Raw genomic sequence first — 27,978 nt, forward strand, 5'->3', positions numbered from 1 at the left:
TTCTCGTGTTATCGGCCTTGACCTTCCTTTCCTACTCCATCAACAATATGGGTATGGCAGAATCTTTGATAGCTTCAATTCATCCATTGTAATCGGCCACTAAAACGCTTGATCGTTTGTTTTTGTGTGTGATATTTTAAAGTCCGATGGCTAGTAACTATTTTCAACGGTACAGTGTTTTCATAAAAGTTCGCTTTACTTCAAAATGTGCAATGAAATGACGAAACGTGTGGTTCAAACACATGCATCATGGTGGACTAGTGTATTTCAGGATAAAACAGAAATCCAGAGGGACGGGGTGCCCACCCCTACCACCCTCATTTCAATGTTTGTGAAGCACGTTAATTATAATTCTTTTATTCCATAGGAAGTTTATTTGTCGACGAGTACACGTATTAATTCAATATTAGTTCCCCAGCGTTTCAGATCGGTTCTTTTTCCTTTGACATTGACTTAAGCCAATCAAATTGTCCTGGAACATTATTCGACTATGACATAGAAAGTTGATTAAATTCTGAAAATGTCCTGTTAGTGTATTAAATATCATTGGCGTTGTTAGGTATCTTTAGGGCCAATGAACAGTTCGTTTTCTGTGAAAATCAAAGAGGTGTTGAGGATACCATGGCCAGCATATTCTCCAAACCTTGCTCCCACAGAGCATGTGTGACATCCTTGGTAGGCATATCCGTCAGAATCATCCTCTGCAAGTGAACGCTGACCAACTGTTCAGATTTCTGGACCAGGAGTGGCAAGCAATACCACAGTCACTGAGGATATTAGTGAGGTCGATGAGGGCTAGATGCGCAGAGTGTGTCAGAAACAGAGGTGGACACGCGCACTGCTGATTTGCAATTGAGTCTGTGACTTTGCAAACTGACCCTTCGTCATTCGGTTGAATTTTCATATTCATGGAATAAAAGCTAAAGTGTCGTATAACACAAGTTTCAATAGGCGCTTTTAACTTCTGAAAAAGTAAATGAGTGTTCCCATATTTCTTCCGAATGAGTACATAATACATGTGCCCAACAATATCTCCTGTTATTTTTATACCCAGCACTGCATGTAATTTTCAAATACACAAAGTTGACAGCTTTAAAGGAAGGGGCACAGTGGTAGGAGGAACAGAGCAAACAATGTGCTGCAGGCTTATTTCTGATTGTCAGCCTCTATTCATAGCACAGATTGAGGATGAAGATTTTTTAAATAGATTTAGATAGTGATTCCCATAGTCTTCTTTATTATGAAAAAGGAGGCTGAATGATTCTAAATATTGCTGTCATGTGATCATTTACATTTGTAACTGCTATTTTGGTTGACAGGTATCTCGCGGGATAAGTGGCATAAAAGGAGGAAGACTGGTGGTCGCATGAACCAAATGCGTAAAAAGAGAAAGTTTGAACTAGGAAGACCATCTGCATCAACCAAGGTAAACTGACTAGAGCAAGGTCTTGCCCCTTGTTTCAATCAGTTTGTGTTACTGATTAGGAAAGTATCTTATTTACTTCTTACATTTTTTTGTATAGACAATCCAGATATCAACAGCATGAGCATCGATTGATGCAAATGCGATACGGTGACAGACAAACTTGATTATTTACAGATCGCCAACATATATATGGAATATTGCTGTGTGCGCCGTTAAACAACCAACCAACTAGTGTATAGTCCTATGAAAGGATTGAAAAGAGGAGTGCGCATTATACATGCCATATATTGTTTCCCTTTTTGTATCCAAATACAGCCATTAACACGATACCCGTGAAGGTCCGGGTTAGAATATTGATCTTCAGTAACCCATGCTTGTCGTAAGAGGCGACTAACGGGATTGGGTGGTCAGGCTCACTGATATGGTTGACACATATCATCGGTTCCCAATTGCGCAGATTGATGCTCATGCTGTTGATCACTGGATTGTCTGGTCCAGACTCGCCGCCATATAGCTGGAATATTGCAGAGTGCCGCGTAAAACTAAACTCACTCACTCACTCATTAACATGAACTTGCAACACTGAAAATACCATGTCAACAAATCTGAAATTAAATACTCAGTTTCGTCATTTAAGTACACTGGTGGTTAAATGTGTTTATTGTTTATCTGGACTTGCGTTTTTTTCTTTTGTATTGAATTTACTTAAAATTTCATTCAACGTGCTTCAAGTTCTGCAAAATCGTGCGAGGTTATCAGGAATGCACCAAATCCACATCATTTGGTGCAACCACAGTCCTATTACGGCTACTCATGCCTTGAAACAAACTTCTGTATACAGAAATGGATGCAATTATTTATATGTCATACATTTACTTGTCAAGTCATTTGGAGCAGTGTGACTAAAATATGTCAATTTAAATGTTTTGGCAACCAAGATAGTGACTTGTCAAATAAATAGTTCATGTACCAAAGTGCTCTGCATGTTATAATTTTCATACCTTTTATATAATTCATATTTGCATGGCAGAAATGACTTAACATCTTTTATGATAGCATGAATGTTGACAGTAATGTATGTTCAGTGCCTGTCGCTGTCAGTTTGTATATTCTGTCATGGGCAAATTTAGAAGTGAACTTCAGGCTGTCCATATTTTTTTCTATTTATGTGAAAACTATTCCCTTTTCTCAGTTTTTCTGGCCACCATGAACATTTTTTACCCGATGTAACTTTAAAAATACTGTTACCCTTGCACACGCCTGGAAAAAGGGAAGTCAACTGGATCTTTAGCTATTTATTAAGAAAATGGTTTCCAAATTAAAGAGAGAAATTCATTTGAGGCAAAGTGGTCTAAATATTTAAATTTTGTCAAATAAGTTACACAAGTAGTTCAAAAGATTTTTGTATTTTTGTCTTATTTGTGTTTGTCCTCTACTCTACTTGTTGGTTGAGGCTGGAGATGTCTCTCCCGAATGTCTCTCCTGAAGGTAACATAACTGTTATTTGATTTACATGAAATTATAGCATTATACCAAGACACTAATGCCATCGAATCTTGTTTTGTTTAGTGTTTTTATTTATTAGAATACACAGTCATGTTTGGGACCCCCCACCCCAAACCGGCCCCCAATGACTCACTTTGCCAGTAGAGAAAGTCACATTCAAAAACATTCTTCCACATCAAAGGAGTTGATAACTGCATGGGACCTCGACTGATAGTGACCAGCTTTGTCCCAATACAAGGTGTTGATTCAGTTGAATACAGACTTCAGATCTAAACTACAGAAATGAATGTCTGCTACTTCGAGAATATTAAATTTAAGATTGTTTGTGTCAGATGTTTTCCTGATTATCTATTGTGCCATAAATGGTAATGGCTTCAAATGAGACACATGCCTATGGAGAAAGAAAATAAGTTCTACCATTAACCCAGTAGTTGTCATTTACTTCTGATAAAATTTGAATTATAGGAATAAGCACAATCAAATATAAATCTGGTTTCAACTTAAGTCTTACCCAGTTATTGACGAAAATATAGCAATGGGTTTCATGCTATAGTGCTAGTTAACAACATTAGCATGATTAGTGTGCTATGCCCTACCCAGGTGGTCCAGACTATGCGGGAATCAGGGAGTCAATATTCAAAGTTGTGTTCATGTTTTAATGTTATTATTTTAATTCTCACAACAAACTATGAAAATATCAAAACTGCCATTGCCAATAAGGGAACAGTTGCTATTTTTAAAGGCCGGAGAACAAACTTTAAAAAGTCCCTTTGGGTTTCCAGTTAGTCACACATTGGCTACTCACCAGCAGTGTAGACTGTCTGCCCATGAGTGACAGGACTGTAACGGCTATGGGTGCCTGGCAAAGGTAAAGCTTTGAATTTACTACTATAATAAACATGTACCTTATGGTAATTGTCCAATGACCTTTTCACTACATATATTTTAGAACTTAACAATAACAAAAATACTATGCAAATATCGCCCTCTCTAGGGAGCAGTGTTCATTTTAGCCCAAGTAAAAGCTGGGCCCATGGCCCATCTGTAGTAAGTTATGTGAGTTAAGAAAATAATGAAGGTCATGTCAAATTGCTGTGGCTTGTTAGCCGGTACCTGTTAGCCATACATTACTCAGTAGTTACTAATTTGAGTTCACTTAATTCATTTGACTTCAAATACAGGTAATGTCAACAATTGGAACATGAGAAACCAAACCAACAGTTGTTCAACACATTCATTAAACAGTTAAGAATAATTCAAAATGAATTTGAAACCCCAACTGAAATGAACACCAACTCTGCAACAACAGTGTTTTCAATAGTATTTAAACATCACAACTCCATGCTTCATGGTCCTGGTGTTTTTCCAGGGGCACATCCTCTTTTTGGTTATTGTTGTTGGTTGGGATCCCTGTATCTTTATCATGACACGGTTTTTGCTTCTTCATGACAAAAAGATTTTTCAATTGACATCTTGGTTTGACAGCCGGTGTGCTGGTGTCCCTCATAGCAACAAAAGTATGAAACTTCAACATTGGGTCCTGTAAGTTTCAGATGTCTGACTGACCCATTCAAAATTCACAGGACCCATAGAATAAAATTAAACACACTTTTCATATTCAACATTTCTTATAATTGGCATTGAAATTTTTAACAACGTAAGATTTATAAAGGGCAAACTAGTGTCACATGTCACATATAACAACTTCAGTCAAAGTCATTGTGAAATATACAGTCTGACATTGGGGCCGGCGGGTTGTAGACTTCTATCGGACCGTAGGCAAATCTGCCGGATTTGTCAGAAGGTCAGACGCTATTCGTGAACACTGTAAACCTGCAAAGCAAGGGGTCAGGGCAGTGGGGAGGGGGGTAAGTTTAACTCCCCATCCTAGGAAACTAGTGAAATGAGAAACAGAATGAAACGTTTCCTCCACTAGCAGACATCTTGCTAGTGATGTGTTTAGATGAGTTTAGTTTTACACCGCACTCTGCAGTATTCCACTTATATGGTGACAGTCTGTAAATAATTGGGTCTGGAACAGTCCAGTGATCAACAGCATGAACATAGATTTATTCAAAAGAGAAATATATTTTCAAAATGTATATGTTGTAGACACTGCATCAATACCTTTTCATAAGATACTTTATATTATGGCTAAATTACATCATGAACCAGTAAGTCCATATTGTGACATTTCATTGAATGTACTTGAGTATTGCTTTGTATTACATCGAAAGACAGCTTTAACTAGACAGTGTCTACACCCCATTTATGTATTGGTTTGAACGCTTGCCCTAAGTTAGCTGCATGTGTCACACGTGAAAAGAAAGTCAGCCAGTTGTTGGTGGGATAGTTCCCGATATCCGAGACAATTTTTTTGGGAAAGATTTCAAACAAGTCCGGCATCACATCTAATCATTGTCATCAGACAAATCCTGCCCCCAAGCAAAGTTGAAGAAAATAACTATAGTCATCATTGTTGTCATCCATGTAGGGAATCTGATTCAGAGAAATCAGTCTCCATCGTGATTCCTTTCATTTCCATTTGTTTCAAAAGTCTGGATGCCTTTTCTTCTTTTTGTTTTTTCTTCTAGTTCTTTCTCTCAGGGCTTTTATGACTGCTTTCTCGTCTTTAACTTTTGCCGCCACTTAGTTGTTTTCGGTCACATGAATGTCCGGATTAGAATATTGATCTTCAGTAACCCATGCTTGTCGTAAGAGGCATACGGGATCGGGTGGTCAGGCTCGCTGACTTGGTTGACCCATGTCATCGGCTCCTAATTGTGTAGATCGATGCTCATGCTGTTCAGATTGGTATCTTCATAATTACAGTGCATGTAACTGATGGTATTTGTTGGAAACCTGATGCTTGAAGTTCTATTGTAGTAGGCCTGGATTCTACTGATACAGGTTGCGCTGTTGTCATTAGACAATCCATCAACACTAAAATTTCCATTTAGTGAAGATAGGTGTCTGCTTTGCCAAACAGAAAATATATACCGATAATTCTTCTTCAGTTAGGATCCAAGAGAATTCACACCGTGAGAACCCGAGGTGGCAGCATCAAGTTCCGGGGACTTCGACTAGACCAGGGAAACTTCTCTTGGGGTTCAGAGAGTAAGTTTTTCTTTGTTATTTAAAGTCAAAGTGAACCGTTCCTATCCTTCCATTATCTTGACTTTAATTGTGACTGAAAGTATACATGTCAAGACATCAGGGCTCTGACTTTTGCATGATGTAAAATAAGCATTGTTAGAACAAATTAAAGTCATTGAAAACCTTGAATCTTACATTTGGTTTTGTTGATTTTCTTATATCATTCTTATATGATATTCTTACACATATTATAAGGTAAAAACAGTAAAATTAAAAGTTTCAAACTTTGTATTTGAAAGGTTTGGTACAGAGAGCTGATGCTTTCAAAAAAACCCTCATGTCCACAAAAAACTTTGCTCATTACTTTGTCGAATTTTTCTGCATGCTGCTGTACCCGCAACAAGGCGTTTGCATGTACTCATGTCGCCACCCTCTGGTCATTTACTAACGTATTCGTGGGTTCTTTTAAGTGCACAGGTTTGTGTACTGTACACTAGGGGTTGTGACAACACTGACAAAGTCTACACTCAAAGTTGACTCCAAGGATTTTATACCCAGTCACAGGTTGGCTCAGTCCCGTCACCACAAGCTCACTGGATCACTAGCCTGGCGCTTTAGCCAGCTCACCCACCATGCAACCATTAATAAGCCAAAACTGCGGTGTGCACATTTACAAATATAACAGAATGATGACGACTTGCAGAACAACACAAATAATTAATTGAAGTGCAACAACCATGGTGCCTTTGGGTGTTCCAAAAGTACAGCAGTTGGTAACTGAATTGAATAGGTCACAAGTCAGTGCAAAAGATGGATTTTTTGTACTTTGGTAACAAGTGATTTGATTGTTGCATCGTGCGAGTCAACAGCAACAAGAAGGTTGCTTGCTGCTCGTAAGACAGGTTTCATATCTTACAGAGGGACTAAAGTGACCAACTACATCATCAGACAGGATCATTATGGGCATTTGGCATTTGTAAATACTCAGTTGGTGAAAACATCCTGTGTCTTCCCAAAAATGATTGCAGGACAAGATTTGACATACTTGTCAACTTCAGTAAAGTATGCCCAACAGAGACTTGAGTGTCATGGTCTGGGATGCATTATATCTGTGATGATAGGACAAGTCACAACCATACAAGTCATCATTAATGTAATGTAACTGATACAGGAGTGACTCGCCAAGACAATTCGTGTGACATTTAGATGCCAGATTTGACATTCAGCACGTGTCAGGATTTGTTTTAATAATAATAATAATAATGTATTTATAAAGCCCCTAATATCCACCATAGAGATGCTCGGTGGCACTGTGACAATATTGGGGAAGGAAATAGTTCATGTAACTTTATAGAAAGGCAGCAGTGAATAGATGGGTCTTTAGCAGAGATTTAAAAGTTTCTTTCGATGAACTGTTCCTGATTTCCTTTGGAAGAGAGTTCCACAGTTGAAGGCTGGCAAAGGAGAAGGCTCGGTCAGACAGTTGGTTTGGAGATATGTGTGGGGTGAGGAGAGAGTCGGGAGGATCGGAGACTTCGCTGAAATAGTCAGGAAAGTTATTGTTTTGGAGGCAGTCATGAGTCAGAATGAGGATTTTGAAGGTAATTCTTGCAGAGATGGGGAGCCAGTGTAGAGACTGTAGTACTGGGGTGATATGGTCATGACGATGAGTGTGGGTGATACATCTGGCAGCAGAATTTTGGATTCTTTGTAGTTTCTGGAGTGATTTAGTAGAGAGGTTGGCACATAGTGAATTACAGTAGTCGAGTTTGGAAGTGACAAGACAGTGCATCAGAAGTTTACAGGTGTCAGTATCAAGGTAGTGGCGGACTTTGCTGATATCATGGATGTTGTAGTAGCAGGCTCTACTGATGGAGGTGATGTGTGCATCCATGGACATGTTTGAATCGAGGATGACACCAAGATTCCTGGCACTTTCTGATGGTAGGATGTCTGTGTCACTAATACGAAGTGAAGGTGATGGCAAAGCAGTCTTCAACTTTATAAGCTGATGTTTGGAGCCAATGAGAAGGATCTCTTGTCTTCTCCTCATTCAACATCAAATAGTTGGAGATCATCCACGATCTGATTTCCTGAATGCACAGTTCAAGTTTGTTATCCCCCGCAACGCGTTTTGCGGGGGGTATTAAAATGGACTCCGTCCGTGCGTCCGTCCGTCCATCCATCCATCCGTCCGTGCACATTTGTCTTTTCCGGAGCAGAACTCTAAAACCGTTCAATATTTCTTCACCAAACTTGGCACATACATGGATCTGGTGGTGTACTGGTGCCTTTTGGTAGTTTTGGAATTCTGAATTAAATGTTTTTGGCGTTTCCATGGCAACAAGTTCGACTTTGACTGAAATTGGTGGTAGTGCTCTTTTCTGGAGCAGAACTCTGAAACCGTTTAATATTTCTTCATCAAACTTGGTACATGGATAGATCTGGTGGTGTACTGGTGCCTTTTGGTAGTTTTGGAATTCTGAATAAAATATTTTTGGCGTTTCCGTGGCAACAAGTTCGACTTAGACTGAAATTGGTGGTAGTGCTCTTTTCCGGAGCAGAACTCTAAAACCTTTCAATATTTCTTCACCAAACTTGGCACATAGATAGATCTGGTGGTGGACTGGTGCCTTTTGGTAGTTTGGGAATTCTGAATAAAATATTTTTGGCGTTTCCATGGCAACAAGTTTGACTTAGCCTGAAATTGTAGTAGTGCTCTTTTCCGGAGCAGAACTCTAAAACCTTTCAATGTTTCTTCACCAAACTTGGCACATAGATTGGTCTGGTGGTGTACTGGTGCCTTTTGGTAGTTTTGGAATTCTGAATAAAATATTTTTGGCATTTCCATGGCAACAAGTTTGACTGAAATTGGTGATAGTGCTGCTTTCTGGAGCAGAACTTTGAAAACCTTTCAATACTCTCCTTCCACTTTTCTATATACACACCTAAATATTTCTATATACACACCTAAATATTTGACATAATCATAACTCGTAGACATAATCATGAAGAGTATTTTGCCATTGCGGGGGATATTGATGACTTTGTCTTCTTGTTGATATTGAGTGAAACATCGTCTGATTCAAAGGCAATGTATCATCCGCATATGTGTGGAAACCAGTGAAATGCCTCCTGATAATGTCATCAATGGGGAGAATGTAGACTGTGAACAGAAAGGGCCGAGAACTGATCCCTGGGAAACACCATATAACAATGGTGACTTTGATGATTGTACATTTCCGATTTTGACAGATTGTGTGCGGCCTCGCAAATATGAAGAGATCCAAATATGATATATGATTGTTTGATATTATAAATAAAAATATATAAACAAATATGATTAAGAATATGATTGTTTTAACCAGAATGTCAGTCTTACTTGTGTCAAGTATCTTTGGGACCACATAAACTGCCAGATTTTATTGAGGCAGTGATCAATGCTCAACAAATGTGCAAATTGAGATGAGAATGGCAGGCACCCCAAATGACATCAAAAGACTAACTGCATCAATGCCAAGAGATGCATCCACCGGTGTTCGTGCTGAAGGTGGTCACATGATATTGCAGACAATCTAAAAAAATGGAATTTGACGTCAGTTTATTGGTATGCCAATTCTGTTATGGGTCTCATGCATGGCTTGTTTGTCTTTATGTATATTTTACTGAATTAACCACGTTGACGTTGAATAACTAGCTAACAAAGCTCGTTATGTTGCATTTTGGTTTGGTGCATTTGTTTAACTACGTTTACGCGCACACATTTACATCATAAAATCTCATGACAGTAAAATCATAAACTTCCAGAATGTACCATTCATTCACAAGAGGTGTATGTGATCAGTTGACTTCTGTTGATCAGCCTCCGCAATGATTTGACTGTAGAGACCCGTTTTGAGAGACTGATGGAGTCATTTTGATTGGTGAAAATGCTACAGCTTCATGTGTGTGCAGCTTGAGAAACTCAGGACAACGGTACCTCAGATGTCCTGAAGGACACCCTTGTTCTAACTATGGTAGCATAAAGCCTGACAGAAGAGACAGAAAACGTGTTATTTTGTTTTGAAAAATTCTTTTGAAAATACCACAACTGATCACAGGTCACAGGATAGGTACAGACCATGATCTCAGAAAGTTACCACAGTGTTGCTCTTGGACTTGGTAGGGCAGGTTAACATTGATCATTGTTATCCTAATGTGAAGAGGGCAGATTATTTGCAGCTGGAAGGATACTGGATCCACTGGAGGTGTCGTCAGAACCAGAAGTAGGATCAGGATTTAATCCCAACTCCCCAACTACTTGCATCTAGGCTGGTGTTTCATTGGAAAGAAGTTATGTTTAAATGTCATAATTTTTCCTTATCCTGACTCATGCTCTTTTGCTTGTCTTCTTCTTCCTGCGAACATAGTGGAACACTTGTATCTCCTTATTTGAAGCTCCCTTCAAAGTAAAATCACTAATTGGTACTCACCACGAGTTGCTCCCCTTTGCTCCCCCTGGCGGGAAAGGTGTCGCCACCCTCTTGCCATGTGCTCCACTCTCTCCTTCTTCGCCCAGTGAGCAGGATGTGAGAGAGCCTCGTGTCTCCTTACACACCATATCCTTTGATATTTTCTTAATTTTTACCTCTCTTAGGTTACTATAGAGGTATAGCTAGTATCCTTTACTAATTTGTATTGATTATTTATCATTATTTCTACTGTTTATTCCGTGTATTAAGTGATTGTTCAGCTAACTTCGTTGATGAAAATCTGTACTATTTGTAGATTACGTTTTCCGCCTCTGATCCATGTAATATGCCCTAGTTGTTCTTCGCCGTGTGCGTTTGATTCGCGTTGCAGTTACTGCATTAATCTATCTCATTCTGCATTTAATAAATATCATCTTTGCGTCTTAGGGCGTGCTGCAGATAGGTCGCGCAAACAAGGGCAAAACATGGCAGATAGTCAGATATTCCATCCAGTCAGCTGCTAGCGATCGACCCTCTCCGTCTGGTGTGCTGCTAGAGACCCCTGCGGTAGAGGAGCGTGGGGCCATGATCCGTTACCTCGAAAAGCGACCGGCCTCCCCAGACATCCCGTCATCGCAGACCAAGTCTAAGAGGGCCTCAAGCGTCTTCTCAAGCGCAGACTTAGGACCCCCAGGGCAGCGCAGACTTCAAAGGGAAATCTACGAAGACAGCGAGAACTTTCTCAGCGAGATGGTTCCAGCAGCAGAATTGGGCCTCTCGATGATCAGCCGATAATCATCCCGACTTACGGCACAAGAAGCGACCCGGTGTCAGCGACTGTGACTTCTGCAGAGATCACCATGCAGCCTGATGCCTCTACACTGGCGTCGGACGTTATTGATGTGGACCCCATCGCAGAGAAGGCGCCCGGCGACCGTCTGAGATCATCCCAGAAGACATGATGCGGCAAATTATGAACATCATGGAGGACCACTACAAACTGCAGAAGCAGGGTCCGAGCCAGCCAGCGAAGGCTCAAGCGTGAACAGCACCCCAGAGGCACCCCGTCAGCGTAGCAGCCAAGGCGATGTCACCTTTGCGAAGGAAGTCCCGGACCACCTTGGCGAAGGACCTAGATGGCGAAGGCCTTCCAGCGAAGGCGGGACAGATCATCACCATCTTCGATTTCATCCCTAGATATGGACTCGGACCATCAGGCGTCCACGGAGGCCTTCGCGAAGGTCATATCATCGATCCCCCGGACCGGACGCAAATGAAGCTTAGCGAAGGCATTCGCGAAGGGCACATGATTCCAGATCTTCATCATCTAGAAGGACATCGAGGGACTATAGAAGAGCTTCGCGAAGCTATCAGCGTTAAGCCTCACAAAGTAAGCCAAGAAGATCATCCCATAGGCGATCTCTCGCCGTTCATCACCATGTCGATCACCCGTCAGGTCACCACATAGAGCTGCGCACAAGTCAACTAGATCGCCACAAGCATTATCGGACATACAGACAGCTACACGCAGTCCCGAAGAGCATCAACCATTAGTTAATGATGATGGTATTGAGGATGATGGAGGAATCATTTTCTCCGATGCAGAATCACGGTATTGGATGGTCAATAACCTAGATCTCTCATCACCATCTAAAAGTGGCAATACAAGCGCAGACTTATTTGATGAAAGAAGGCGATCCAGATCGCGATCACACTACCCCGATCGACCCGATGGCGGCAGTGCCACAGAATCTAGATGCAGCTTTCCAGAAAGCTACGAAAGTTCAGACACCACATCTGCCAAACTTTCATGCCAAGAAGTTCTCCACGCATAACATGGACCCCTTCTACAAAGCCCAGGACATCGATGAGAACTATAAGATCATCAGCGATGTCAAGAACAAGATTTACAAGATGGATGATCGCAAGTTGGCTCATATAGAAACCATGGCCGAGGCGTATGTTCTTTGGGCTAAATAGATCTAGGGCGATCAATGAGACTCTTATTACTAGATTCCGTGATTCCACGACTGAAGATGATAGAATGATTTACTCTGCCTTACTTATGCAAAAGAAAGATCAGCAGTTCTTAACGGATCATCTTACATCTGTTTCAGCAGCACTGACCTTAGCTCGTCGTCAAGGCCTCCTCGCTTCCTGCAATTGGGGTGAGAACTTTACAGCCCCACTTTATACAGCCCCGTGGTCGACAACATCCATCTTTGACGGAGAAATTGACAAAGTCGCCAAGGAAGTCTCTAAGGATTCCAGGGAAGTCCTTATGATTAAATCGATGGACACACTAGCCAGCGTCATTCGTCAGACTTCACAAAGATACTCAGGCAGATCTAAGTTCACGGGCCTACAAAGAGCAAGAGACAGGAAGATAGCCAGCTCTAGAGGTAAAGATTCTTTTAAATTAAGCCCATATGGCAACTATAGAGGAGGGTCAGGAAGAGGCAGGACACCCAGAGGTTCCGCAACTATAGGCAGCTGAAACACAGGTTGGAGCGACTGGAGTCTTCCACCCCAGCCGTTCCAGTACAGCCAGCACAAGTGGGTGGGCGCCTCCAACTACACTGGGAAAACTGGGGAATATTGCAAGACCCTTCGTCTCCAACATTCTTCAACAGATTTAAGTATCCCACTACAGGCCAAGCCTCGCTGACAATCAAACCCCTCAAGTTCGATTTACAAAGCGCAACAACTACCAAAGTTAAGAGAGGCTGTTTCATCACTCCTATCCAAACAGGCCATAGAAGTAATAGATCAAGCAAACATCGAACCAGGTTTCTACTCCCCAGTTTTCCTAGTTCCCAAGAAAAACTCCCACGGAGAAATACAGACTCATCTACAACATGAGCTTTTTCAACAAGAATTATCTCGCCAAACCACGAAGTTTAGCATGATACATTTACCTCAGTTCGCCAGATGATTAGATCCTATGGACTACATGGGCAGCATAGATCTACAGGATGCCTACCTGCATCCCCATTCATCCCGATTCCAGGAAATACCTACGGTTTACTCTAGAAGGGCTACATTACCAGTGGAAAGTACTCCCATTGAATATCATCAGCCCCTGGCTATTCACGAGGATAGCGAAACCCGATTATCACCTTTCTACATCGTCAAAGGGCTCGCAGTGCGTTTTACCTCGACGACGGGATACAAGTAGATCAAGATCCACAGCGTCTCAAACTACAGTTAAATTACATCATAAAGCTACTAACACAACTAGGATGGTTAGTAAACTTACGCCAAGTCGGACCTAGTACCATCGCCAAGACCTACAGTTCCTAGGTATTCGATTCATCACAAATCATAACCCGTATCGTTGTACCAGAAGACCGTTGGCTCAAGATACAACAGACCATTCCACCAGCTCTACTCTCTCCGTTACCGCCGACAATGGCAGAGCCTACTAGGTCTTCTCACATCAGCCCAAGACATGACTGTCACAGGCAGATTACAGTTCACGTCCCCTACAGGTCCTCATCAGCGCACATCTCAGCGATGTACAACCATTCAGTCTACGAAACATCTCAGACCTCATCTACTATGGTGGACCAAGAAATCGAATGTCTGCGAAGGGATTTGTTTAGCAGAGCAGGAATTCAAAACCCATCTATATGTAGGCAGCGTCACTCCAAGGTTGGGGAGCTCATCTAAGCCAACCCACGCGATATCAGGATTATGGAATCAGCAAGAAAGCAAACTCCATATAAACATTCTAGAAATGAAAGCTGTAATCAGCGCCATCCTACATTGGAGCACATTTCTACAAAATCGCACCTAATGATCCATACAGACAATTCGACAGTGGCGTTCTCGTAAACAAGCAAGGCTCAGCGAGATCGCTGAACCTTTTGAACCTAAGCTTTCAACTGTTAGATCTAATACAAGATCTAAATCTACATGTCAGAGCAGTTCACATTCCCGGGCCAGAAATGTACTAGCAGGCGGCTCTCTCGGCCTCATCTACCATCACCGACAGAGTGGATGATCAACAGGGAAATATTTGCACAGATAATCAAGCAATTAGGGCCAGCTAATAGATCTATTAAGCCACCGCGATTCAACAATCAGCTACCGACATTCGTGTCACCAGTCCCAGACCCTCAAGCTTGGGCAGCGGGCGGCTCTAAGTCTATCATGGGAAGGCCTCAATGCGTACGCGTTTCCGCCGCCAGCAATAATACCTCAAGTATTACAGAAAATCAGACAAACAAAGAGCCTACAACTCACTTTGGTCGGGCCCTACTGGCCGGCCAGAACGTGGTTTCCCATACTAATTCAAGAAGTCGGTCAACCAGCACTGGAGCTACCCAAAAGCGCAAACCTGTTAATTCATCCTCACACCAAACAAGTGCGGAAACCCAGGAGTGTTCCAACTACGCGTATGGACTGTATACAAATGTGTTTAAACAAGAGAGGATATTCTGCCAGGCGGCAAAAGCAGTCGCGCGCTTACGTTACTCAACTTCGTGGCAATGCGGCGACAAGTGGCACAGTTTGAAAATTATGCAGCAAAGAAAGGTTTTACAGCGAGAGAGGCTTCACAACCTCAAGTGGCAGACTATTTGTGTTATCTTAAGCCAAAACAAACATTTAAAAGGTTCAGCGATATCAACATATCTTGCAGCTTAGTTCTGTAATCACCATGAGAACGGGGGTCAAGTTGACAAGATCTCCAGAGTTACTGGCCTTACTACGGGCATTCCGATTGGAGGACCAAAAGCGGAAGTTCCACGCCCCAGCTTGGGATCTGAATATAGTGTTACAACACCTCACTAGTGAGGTTTATGAACCATTGGAATCGACAACTTTTGAATTTCTCTCACAGAAAACACTATTTCTACTATCTCTAGCCACGGCAGCAAGAATGTCCGAAATTCACGCTCTAGATTACGAGAGGATACAGTTTGATGACAATCATAACACAGCGCACCTCGGACTAAGATGGGATTTCATCGCTAAAATCAACTGCCAGGTCAACCAGACAGATTATTCCACATCCCGGCTATCCTCTATTCTCGGATCACAAGATACACAAGACTTATCACTGTGTCCAGTAAGGCTCAAAGTTTATTCTGACGATCCAAAACAAGGAGAAGATTTCTCAAGCGTTTATTCATCCCCTTATAAGCCTCACGAATCAAACAGAAGTGTCACGGACCACAATATCTATTTGGATAAGGACTGTCATCCTCCGTGCCTACAAGGCAGCAGGCTTGGACCCACCAACAGCATCAAATCCACATGAGATCAGGGCACTGGCCTCCACCCTCGCCCTGCGGTAACTGTTAGTTGAACACGATTATGGAAGGATGCTATTGGAAATCTAACATGGTGTTTGCGAATCACTACCTGAGAGACATCACTACAGAAGATGTCTCTGGCATTCACCATTTCGGACCACTGGTCCTCGCTCAGCAACTGACAGTCCCTCGTAGGCGTTAACTATTACCCTCACAAGATTAATATGTATTATATACATACTTATCTAGCTTAAAACTCTACGGAGTATTAGGGCTATGTATATATATTCAGCTTAAGTTATTCAGCCTTAAGCTTATACTATGATATGTTCAGTTTCAGTGCCTCTATTAGAGTCACTATATATATATATATATTATATGTATTGTTCAATATATTAATAATGTAATTCCCCTTTTAATGGCATTATCAAACCTATGGTTTTTAATACAGGAAATATCCTAAGTCTATGCCTTCATGAAGTTCCCGTAGGGGATATTACAGTTACATCTATACAAAATCACTAATTATAAATCCAAAGTATTCTGTTACTCCCACCTCCGTTTCCATTAGGATTCTACAAACAAAAGAGCATGAGTCAGGATAAGGAAAAAAATATAAATTTTGGAGTAAAATTGATATTTTATACTTATCCTGACTCATGAGAGTAACCCTCCCATCCTCCCCACATAACACTTTGGATTTCCCTGTAAGTCCAAGTGTTGGGCTCGCAAAATCAGGAGAGAGTGGAGCACATGGCAAGAGGGGGTGGCGACACCTTTTCCGCCAGGGGAGCAAAGGGGAGCAACTTCGTGGTGAGTACCAATTAGTGATTTTACTTTGAAGGGAGCTTCAAATAAGGAGATACAAGTGTTCCACTATGTTACTTGGAAGAAGAAGAAGACAAGTCAGGAAAGAGCATGGAGTCAGGATAAGTATAAAATATCAATTTTATTGCGCTGGCAGGAATGTTTTCAGAACAAGGTGTAAAAATTACATATTATCTATACCAAAAAGCACCGTTCAATATTTTTCAACAAGACTTGGTAGATATATCAAACAGAACCTTATGTGGTGCCTTTTGCTATTTACAGATTTTTAGCATTTTTATTTTTCTTGGTTTCCATGGAAACATTTTAGGTTCTTGAGTTATGCTCCGGAAACGAAGCCCACCCCTCACTTCTGGGACTAAGTCCGAATCGTTTCCATGGAAACCGGGAAAAATAAAAATGCCAAAAATCTGTAAATAGCAAAAGGCACCACTTTAGGATCTGTTTGATATATCTACCAAGTTTTGTTGAAAAATACCGAACGGTTCTTGAGTTATGCTCCGGAAACTATTTACAGATTTTTAGCATTTTTATTTTTATTGGTTTCAATGGAAACATTTTGGACTTAGTCTCAAAAAGTAAGGATTGCTTTCGTTTCCGGAGCACAACTCAAAAACCGTATAATATTTTTCAACAAAACTTGGTAGATATATCAAACACATCCTAAAGTTGTGCCTTTTGCTATTTGCAGATTTTTGGCATTTTTATTTTTTCCGGTTTCCTTGGAAACGATTCGGACTTAGTCCCAAAAGTGAGGGGTGGGCTTCGTTTCCGGAGCACAACTCAAAAACTTCTTAATATCTTTCAGCAAAACTTGGCAGATATGTGAGGCAGATGCCAAAGTGGTGCCTTTTGCTATTTGCAGATTTTTGTCATTTATTTTTTTGATGATTTCCATGGAAACGATTTGCACTTAGTCTAAAATCAAGCTGGACTTTAAGTAACTGTCAGATGCTTTGTTCTTTCAAAGATGTGGAGGCCGGGGGGATATGTCATCTTCTGATGACTCTTGTTTATTGAGCAGCAGATTCAACTTGTTTGTGTCTGGTGCAACAAGGTTAATTCCCGAGGATGCACCAGGTGCAAGTAGGCTTCACTTCCTTAAATCGAGCCCTGAACACAGATTCTAATATTAATTATGTATCCAATAAAAACTAAGATGGTAACTGCTTCATTTATTGCAGGTATCACAAGAAAAACCCGTATCATCGATGTGGTGTACAATGCCAGCAACAATGAACTCGTAAGAACCAAGACACTTGTAAAGAGCTGTATCTTACAGATTGACTCCACCCCTTTCAGGCAGTGGTATGAGGCCCATTATGCCACACCTCTTGGCAGGAAGAAGACTGTCAAACTGGTATGTTACGTAGATTTTGTGTTCAGCCAAAAACTATTGGTTGGGTTGTTTTCAATTCTGTTTTAAAGCAGCTACTTTGTCGAAAAGGTGTACCTGTGAAGATCCGGGTGATTTGGTTTTCAACAACCTGTACTTTTTGTAAGAGGCAACTAATGGGATCAGGTGGTCAGGCTCGTATCCTAATTGCGTAGATGAATGTTCATGCTGCTGTTGACCACTGGATTGTCTGGTCCACTCACTCACTCATGATAAAGGAATAGAAATTCTTTTGATTTTTTTTTAACTTAATCACCGGTAGTTTGGAGCAAAACATGTATGCACAGCTGATGGCTATTTCTGGCTTAGTTGAACAACAGGAACGACAATTGAATTATCATGCCTGTTGATGTTGGATTGCAAGTTTCCTATTTTCATTTATTTGTTTATTTTTTCACCTTTGACGATACTACATAGTTTTGACTAGGCATAATACATGAAATAGCAGTTATACAATGCACATGGCAAATACGATTTTACTTGGCCTTTATACCGTGTTATGTATAATGGGGGTGTCCCATAACGCCTTGGTCATCCATGGACTCCCAGACCAGCGTTATGGCTACGGCCGAGAGATGCCTGTATTTAATTACAGCACTTTAAAATTTGAATTTAGAAAAAGTTAATTCAACCAGTAACTGAGTTGAAAAGTATTGGCAGGGATTTACAGGACGCGAATTCCTGCTTCCTATACACATAAAAATTGACAATGGACGCAACAAAATTTATTAACGCATCCCCAAGGACGCTGAAAAAGTTCAAATACTTTTTGTAAAAATTCCAATCAAGTAACAATAGGTTATCACCGAGTCTGCTACTAGCCGGGTTATGGTATCATTTGCAATTTAATTACGGTAACAATGTGTTGATCATGATACACAATACAAAAACAGTATTAATGATAATATTTCAGTGTCTGGGACCCCTATTTTGTTGTCCAGGGCCTCCTTTCACAAAGAACTAAGGTGATTGTAAGTCACTAAGGTAACCTTAGTGCAATGTTAAAGAATGGGAGTTAAGGTTAATCTTAGTAAAGGTTGCTTCGTGAAAGGAGCCCCAGGACTCCTGAAAATTAAGAGTATGAGTCCCAGGGACCCTCAAATACAGGGCTCAAGGTAAATCCCTGTATTGGTCAAAATGGTTGCAAATTTAGGGACCACCTTTGTCTAAAGGAGAGGTGCAGTGCAAAGTATGGTTCCGATTTCCCTAGTCTAAGTAAACTTAGGCTCAGTATTATTCGCTATACTGAGTCTAACAAAGCCTTGTGGAAGGTCGCGTCAGGGAACCTTTGAGCGAACTATGCCCGTCCAATCAAATGCGAGACGGCCGAACAGATTTAACCAATCAGATAACAACTACTTGTTAGGGTTCGGCGGGACTTACAAAACAGTTTTTGAATTTTCTCTTCCCTTGTCGCTGACACTGATCTATCAACAAACGAAAATCCGCATAAAACACAGATATTTGACCTGCAGTATATACGCTTATGGGTTTCTAATAACTTGGTTACTATTTGCTTATATTTTCGCAAGATGACATCCTTGAATATTGACAAAAACGCTATTTTGCAGCGACTGTATACTCATTGCGTGTATCACTCGGAAGCGATCGTGCGAAAAATAGCATTCGGAATCGTTCGAGGTTTTTAGGTAAAGGTTCAAACGGTATGTGCGAATGATAACTTTCGCGATTTGGTAAGCTGTGTTCTGATTGGTCAGTCCAAAAGGTTAGCTGACACGACCTTCCACAAGGTTTTGTAGACTCAGTATAGCAGTGTAACTAATAATACTGAGCCTAAGTTTACTTAGACTGGATTTTCCTATTTCTGAAAGGATTGCATCAGTTTGCACATTTTGAACTTTAAAAACACTAAGGAATCTTTTGGTAACCCAATAACCTCAACACATATCAATGGAATGTTTTCAAATTTGGGGATCGCACCCATATCTATGAGAGGTGCAGTGCAAGGTTATGTTTTGATATTTACAATGTATGGAGAATTATCACAAATTACATCTCGTGGACTCATAGGACTTCTATCAAAAGTTGATAAAAATCGTGTCAAGAATAATGATGTTTAATTGTTGTACAGCTGAAGTTGGGAGTGTTGGTTGCGGGTATTAGTGAGCCTTGCTCACATTTTGCCTGGTTTCAGATCTGTCATTAGGTATGAAGTGCAGGTAGGTTTCTTATTAGGCTGGCTAACTGGATGTGCATTGTACAGTTTCTTCTTTCCTTCTCAGCACTGGTATTTCATTTGTTCCAGACAGAGGAAGAGGAACAAGTTCTGAATAAGGTTCGCTCCAAGAAAACAATGAAGAAGTACAAGGCTAGAAAGAAGACGGCCAAGGTTGAATCTGCTCTTGAAGAAGAATTTGCTACAGGCAGAGTGCTGGGTATGCAAATTTATAGCTTGTGATTTTGTTATTGTTTGAAATGTAAAACTTTGTGTCAAATAGATGTTTCTGACTATATATGAAATAAGCATCCATTCCATAAATAAGAACAATAAATTGGTTGCACATGGAAGATTACTAGTGAAAGGAATATATGAACATTGTTAGGAATTGCCTTTTTCTCAACATCACTTTCTGGATTCTTAGTGATCAATGCATTGTACAGGGTACAGTGTTCAATCTAGGTTACACACCACCAAATGTTTTCCCATAGACTTCTATAGTAACCTTATAATTTTTTTTAAAATAGACAAGCTATCAACAGCCATTCCATGTACACATGGGTACACTCTGGCCTTTAAACTACAATAAAACACAATATCAGGCCAACTTGTCCGGCTCGTTTTGCGAGGACAGGAAGCGGAACACATCAACCCCAGTTCCGCACCAGATGTCACTACTGGAAAATATCTGTACACACAATAAGCATAAGTCATGGTGATGAAAATGACAGCACTGAATACTTAAAATTGTGGTCAGTTTTAATTGCTGGTTGGATATGCTTTTAAAAAACATAAACATCTTACACTATTTCATCCAATCACAGCTGTCACATGTCTCTATCTCTTCATTTGTTTACATACGCTTCTCGCTCAGTGAGCAAGCGATTCTCATTTAGTGTAGTATAACCTCTAGCTGCAAATGTCACATGAATAAAAGTGAAGATCATTTTCAAAATACTAAGATGGAATAAGTTGTGAGTCAGTCCAAGATTTTACTTGTACTCGACACAAAATTGCTTGTGAGGCCCCCAACTAAGGTGATATAGAAGTCACTTTGTGCATCTGTCTGTCCTCTCCTGTTACTTTTGACTTGATCATATCTCTGTAAACTAACAGGTGTTCAGCATGTAATATTATTTAATTACAAGCCTGCAACTGGAAGAATTTTTATTATACTGAGAGAGTGTAGTCCCAAATATAACCTGTTACATAAGGAGAGCGTAATCCCAAATATAGCGTGTTACATTTGACCACTTTCCTTATAGCATTGTGTAAATTTACTAGGCATTTATTTATGGAGCCTTTTTCTATTTGGGTTAGAAGGACTGGTAACTCCTATCCAACTTAATTCAACTCGTATTCAAATGAACTCTAAAACCGTTCAATATTTATTCACCAAACTTGGCACATACATAGATCTGGTGGTGTACTGGTGCCTTTTGGTAGTTTTGGATTTCTGAATAAAATATTTTTGGCATTTCCATGGCAACAAGTTTGACTTGGACTGAAATTGGTGATAGTGCTCCTTTCTGGAGCAGAACTTTAAAAACCTTTCAATACTCTCCTTCCACTTTTCTATGTACACACCTAAATATTTGACATAATCATTACTTGTAGACATAATCATGAAGAGTATTTTGCCATTGCGGGGGATATTGATGACTTTGTCTTCTTGTTTCAACTTATTCACACACTGTGAAATGGAGGCAAGTTTTCTCAGGCTTAAATGAGAACTGAAATTTCACACAATGATGTCACTGGTGAATTTTTGAAATGATTTTCAGAGAAGGGACTTTTTGCTTCTTAAAGGTTAATCTTTTTTTTCTTTTTATCCCACCGGCATATAATGCGGTGGGATATAGTCGTCGCCTCGGTCCGCCCGTCCGTCCGTCCGTAATCATTTTGTTTCCGGACCATAACTCAAAGACCGTTCGATATTTTTTAACCAAAATTGGTAGATATGTCAAACATAACCTAAGGTGGTGCCTTTTGCTATTTACAGATAATTGTCATTTTTATTTTTCTCGGTTTCCATGGAAACGTTTTGGACTTAGTCTTAAAGAAGGGTGGACTTCGTTTCGAAGCATAACTCAAGAACCATTCAATATTTTTCAACAAAACTTGGTAGATATATCAAACAGATCCTAAAGTGGTGCCTTTTGCTATTTACAGATTTTTGGCATTTTTATTTTTCCCGGTTTCCATGGAAACAATTCGGACTTAGTCCGCAAAAGTGAGGGGTGGGCTTCGTTTCCGGAGCATAACTCAAGAACCGTTCAATATTTTTCAACAAAAGTTGGTAGATATATCAAACAGAACCATGAGTGGTGCCTTTTGGTATTTGCAGATTTTTGTCATTTTTATTTTTCCCGGTTTCCATGGAAACATTTTGGACTTAGTCTCAAAAAGTAAGGATTGCTTTCGTTTCCGGAGCATAACTCAAGAACCGTTCAATATTTTTCAACAAAACTTGGTAGATATATCAAACAGATCCTAAAGTTGTGCCTTTTGCTATTTGCAGATTTTTGGCATTTTTATTTTTCCCGGTTTCCATGGAAACGATTCAGACTTAGTCCCAAAAGTGAGGGGTGGGCTTCGTTTCTGGAGCATAACTCAAGAACCGTTCAATATTTTTCAACAAAAGTTGGTAGATATATCAAACAGAACCATGAGTGGTGCCTTTTGGTATTTGCAGATTTTTGTCATTTTTATTTTTCCCGGTTTCCATGGAAACATTTTGGACTTAGTCTCAAAAAGTAAGGATTGCTTTCGTTTCCGGAGCATAACTCAAGAACCGTTCAATATTTTTCAACAAAACTTGGTAGATATATCCAGCAGATCCTAAAGTTGTGCCTTTTGCTATTTGCAGATATTTGTGATTTATTATTTTCTCGGTTTCCATGGAAATGATTCTGACTTAGTCTCAAAAGTGAGGGGTGGGTTTTGTTTCCGGAGCACAACTGGAAAACTTCTTAATATCTTTCAGCAAAACTTGGCAGATATGTGAGTCAGATCTTGAAGTGGTGCCTTTTGCTATTTGCAGATTTTTGTCATTTATTTTTTTGATGATTTCCATGGAAACGATTTGCACTTAGTCTAAAATCAAGCTGGACTTTAAGTAACTGTCAGATGCTTTGTTCTTTCAAAGATGTGGGGGCCGGGGGGATATGTCATCTTCTGATGACTCTTGTTTTTAGATGACATAAAGCTACCCTTTGTCTCTTCACAAACAAAATTCTAATTCTAGATTGGCTCATTAACAGAATGAAGGATGGCAATATGATGATATCTATGCTTGGAGGTATTCTGTTTGCGGTATTTGCAATGTGATTACCAGAGACGTGTACATGTCATAGTTACTCTGATTGCCATAGAAGGTTACCCAATCTGTTAATAAAAAAAGTATTTATTTGTAACAGTTTTCAGAGCCTACTTCAAGAGTCGGCCATAAGGTCTCGCACATACTTGTCTTTCATGTTTATCTACTGCTGACTGTCCCCAGCTTTCCTGTTTTTATCCACCACAACATGTTTCCAGGGGTGGGTGGTGTGTGGTATAGTGGTGGTCCGATTAATTGAAATAATCGAAGATTGGTTGTAGTGACTTAAACGACCAAGCAATCAATCATGTGTTCTCATAATCGAACACAAACAATTCTGGAACACTTTTTGCATTAACAATATTTTTCACACGGTTGGTTTTGTCTGTTAATTTCATGAGCACTACAAGCTCGTTCCAAGTCATGATTGAATTTATCTTAAAGACACCAAGAAATTTTTGTTCCTAACATACTAGTCATCCTTTAAAGAAGAGCAATTTGCAACAAAATAAACCCCCAAAGAACTACATGTGTTTTCTTTGTTTTTGTGCAAACAAACATAACCCGGAAAATTTGATAAATGACGCTAACCAATTATTTTCGATGATTGATCAGTTGTAATGAACCAATCATCAATTATGAGATTTTAACCAATTCCCAACACTAGTGTGGTATTAAAATGCGCTTCGTCCGTCCATGCACTTTTGTCTTTTCCGGAGCAGAACTTCAAAACCTTTGATTATTTCTTCACCAAACTTGGCACATAGATAGGTCTGGTGGTGTACTTGTGCCTTTTGGTAGGTTTGGAATTCTGAATAAAATAATTTTTTTAGGATTCCATGCCAGTTTTGACTTTGACTGAAATTGGTGGTTGTGCTCTTTTCCGGAGCAGAACTTTAAAACAGGTCTGGTCACTATTTCTTCACCAAACTTGGTACATAGATAGGTCTGGTGGTGTACTGGTGCCTTTGGTAGTTTTGGAATTCTGAATAAAATAATTTGTGTTTCAACGCCAACAAGTTTGGCTTTGACTGCATTTGGTGGTAGTGCTCCTTTCTGGAGCAGAACTTAAAAAACGTAATATATTTGGCCAAGTTGCCAGACTTGTTACTTATGTGTAGGTGTGTGCTAGCAACAATATTGTTTTTTCCTGAAGTATTGTCTGGGTGGTTTGACAAGATGAGACAGTAAGTAGCAGAATGATGACAATTTGTACATAATCATGGAGGAGACAGACGTCTGGCGTTCTGCCCAGGTAGTGTCCTGTGATACCATGTCGTAGTTTTGACTGCAACTTGCATTCTCAATCTTCAGAATGAGCTGACTGTTGGCACCCATTGAAAACTTGTGTAAAAGCATCTCACTTGGTCACCTGAAAGATCAAGGGCAGATGTGGGAGGGAAAAATGGGGAGTTAATGGACAAAATCAGGGGTAAAAATTTACAAGTGTCTGACCATATATGTATGGTGCACAATAAATTTGGGCAGGTTTCACAAGAATGTAATCATGTGATTGTAAAGTGATTTTTGATTGCCAGTCTGAAACACTTACAAGCGATGAACCAAATTAATTAGCACACAGCTTCATTAGTCAACAAGTATAATTAATACACATGGGTGGACACGTCTCTTCCCTACAGTGCACACTTTTTATCCCCCGCAACGCGTTTTGCGGGGAGGTATTAAAGTGGACTCCGTCCGTCCGTGCACATTTGTCTTTTCCGGAGCAGAACTCTAAAACCGTTCACTATTTCTTCACCAAACTTGGCACATAGATAGATCTGGTGGTGTACTGGTTCCTTTTTGGTAGTTTTGGATTTCTGAATAAATTGTTTTTGGCATTTCCATGGCAACAAGTTTGACATAGACTGAAATTGGTGATAGTGCTCCTTTCTGGAGCAGAACTTTAAAACCTTTCAATACTCTCCTTCCACTTTTCTATATACACACCTAAATATTTGACATAATCATAACTCGTAGACGTAATCATGAAGAGTATTTTGCCATTGCGGGGGATATTGATGACTTTGTCTTCTTGTGTTCATAAATCCATACTTGTAGTATGTACTTCTAGTACTTATCATTTATCGATAATTGATTGGCAGAAGACATCGATAATCGATTATGGTTTTAGAGGTCGATTCCCAACACTACAGTTGGCTTCATTTCTTGGAATTTCTTAGCAGGGTAGATCTAATGCCTAGTTTTAGATTTTGTTATAGTTGAGTACATCAAGCTGGAAACCTTTTGGCAGAAGTTGGAGGTAGATTGCAATCAGAAATATGACATGTTGATCCAGAGTTTTAAGAACGTTACACTTGGTCCTTTTTTTATGACTTCAGTTCTAAAAGCGTCTTACTGAATTCTTAAGCCTCAGACTTAAGAATATCCCAGTTAGAAATAATCTTCAGGATTGATGTATGATGTCCATTGTTGGATTGTCCAGATATATATATATATATATATATATATATATATATATATATATATATATATATATATATATATATATATATATATATATATACAAATATATATATATATATACTGGTATTATATATATATATATATATATAAATATATAGTATAAATAAATAATATAGATAAATAAAAAAATATCCAACATGTTTTTTTCGTTCTTTACTCTTCAGGGAGATCTCCCTGAAGAGTAAAGAACTAAACATGTTGGAGAAAAAAGGCATTCTGTTTTATTTATCTATGCAATATATATATATATATATATATATATATATATATGTTAAAAATACCAGCAAGTGTCATAAATTTAGTATGCTGCAAGTATGTGTTCTAACATTTAACACTCTTTTTGATGATATGGAGTTTTAATCTAGCTACAACCTTCGATCTATATTACTAGTGTATTGCACATTTTACATAGCCTCTGAAACTATAGGCCTGAGAAGCTAAGTATTTTCATAATTGATAATCGGGCAGTTACTATCAGTACAAGCAATAACGTAAACATAGCATTCTGATGGGCAGTCACTGCAGCAAACACAGTTAGATTACCAATATTGAAACAAACTTTAGTTGACAGAAAGGATGCATTTATCATAAATGCCATAATTACAAGTGATGTTTGTTGCATTTTTAATAAAATGTCAATGTAATGTTTTGGGGATTTTCTATTAAAAAAATAATGCAATATTGGAATATGATGTTGTACATAAGTACACAAATTAGTCCTTGTATTTCCTGGTTACAGAAAGACTGAATTTTTTCTGTACATGTTTGAAATCTCATTTATTAAATTTTATTCAACATTTTATGCAATATTTTCATTAATTTGGCAGAATTATGTGTGGACTCACCATTATTGACACCTTGAAATGTCATTGCAATGTTTTGATTCATTAAAACCCATATTTGTTATAGTTAGACAAAACATGTCAGGTTTTCTCAGTTGATTGTTCAAATTGTTTCATATGTGAACAGTTTCTGTCAAAGCAATCAGCTTTCATGGTGTGAAAGCAACTAAATTGTTATGGCAATGCTGTAATAAATGTCGTGTTCTTAGAATTAATGATAACTTTTTTATTGATTTATTTGATTCTGCGAGTGTCCAGTATATATTGTTTATTTTGTGATCAAATGAATATATTGAAGAAAAGGTCAGGGATATCAATGACTTTTTTCAGGTGAACTACAGAGCTGTGTATCACCGTGTTTGCCTGTTATGCAAAATTTTTTTAGGTATATAATTCCTGTCATCATTCAACTCACAGTGCCTGTTTTATTCCAGCCAAGGTAGCTAGTCGTCCTGGGCAGTGTGGAAGGTGTGACGGCTATGTCCTTGAAGGCAAAGAATTGGAGTTCTACATGAAGAAAATCAAGGCCAAGAAGGGAAAATAAGCTTTTCCACCGTCTATCCCGTGTATAATATAACGAGGAAATAAATGTGGGATAACAACAAGTTAAAATCTTTTACTGTTACATTAAAAAAAAAAGCCACGTTGCAGTTCTTATCCTTTTGGAGTGAGTGAAAACACTGCAGCCACCAATGTGCAAGCCGTGTTATAGAATTCATTCTATGCTGCAACACTGGTGCCTTAAGTTAGCAAATAGAGCACATTGAAGTTGCAGAGGATCCAAGAGGGTAAATTGTGTTTTATTCCACTCCAGACTGAAAGAAAGTGACTTTGTTGTGCTCTGCCTCAGGAAATACGGAATTTACAAGGATCTTACAGTCGTACACCCTTTCAAAACACCATATAACTAATAATATCTGAGATTTTTGTTTGTCCTAACCGTTACGGTAGCTACCGCTGAAACAAATTAAGTTTGTGAAGTCAAACAACGTCAAGTACCTTAGATAGGAGGGGGGATATCATTTGAAACCATGTGCTCAGTATACTTTGGGGACCAGTTATTGTTTTAAAACTGATACTGTTAGTGGCTGTCACTACCGTTGGGGACACTGTCGTTATCTTTTGGTTTTATTACGGCAAGGACAGGCTTTGTGAGAGCAGTGATATTTTTCAAGTTAAATGTTTGC

At 39.5% G+C, this 27,978-nt stretch overlaps 1 protein-coding gene across 2 annotated transcripts; it reads left to right on the plus strand.

Moving 5' to 3' along the window:
• Positions 1-27,396, plus strand: LOC124291268 (40S ribosomal protein S8-like). 2 transcript variants are annotated; one of them, XM_046728236.1, is made up of 6 exons: positions 1-51; positions 1,320-1,426; positions 5,950-6,049; positions 17,753-17,928; positions 20,231-20,360; positions 27,226-27,396. In XM_046728236.1, exons 1-6 carry the CDS (start codon positions 48-50, stop codon positions 27,333-27,335), a joined length of 627 nt encoding a protein of 208 aa, XP_046584192.1. In that variant the 5' UTR covers positions 1-47; the 3' UTR covers positions 27,336-27,396. The 2 variants fall into 2 exon arrangements, with proteins under 2 accessions (XP_046584192.1, XP_046584191.1); XM_046728235.1 differs by lacking the exon at positions 1-51 and adding an exon at positions 228-327.
• The last annotated feature ends 582 nt before the right edge of the window (positions 27,397-27,978 follow it).

Source organism: Haliotis rubra, unplaced genomic scaffold (genome assembly GCF_003918875.1).
Source record: "Haliotis rubra isolate DU_JTF1 unplaced genomic scaffold, ASM391887v1 Scf489, whole genome shotgun sequence".
Taxonomy (NCBI): Eukaryota; Metazoa; Mollusca; class Gastropoda; order Lepetellida; family Haliotidae; genus Haliotis; species Haliotis rubra.

Excerpts from the sequence above, each read along its gene's own strand:
- LOC124291268 (XM_046728235.1), top strand. The coding sequence starts at position 243 with ATGCATCATGGTGGACTAGTGTATTTCAGGATAAAACAGAAATCCAGA. Across the intron at positions 328-1,319 it reads CCTACCACCCTCATTTCAAT|GTATCTCGCGGGATAAGTGG; the intron begins GTTTGTGAAGCA and ends TTTGGTTGACAG. Across the intron at positions 1,427-5,949 it reads GACCATCTGCATCAACCAAG|TTAGGATCCAAGAGAATTCA; the intron begins GTAAACTGACTA and ends ATTCTTCTTCAG.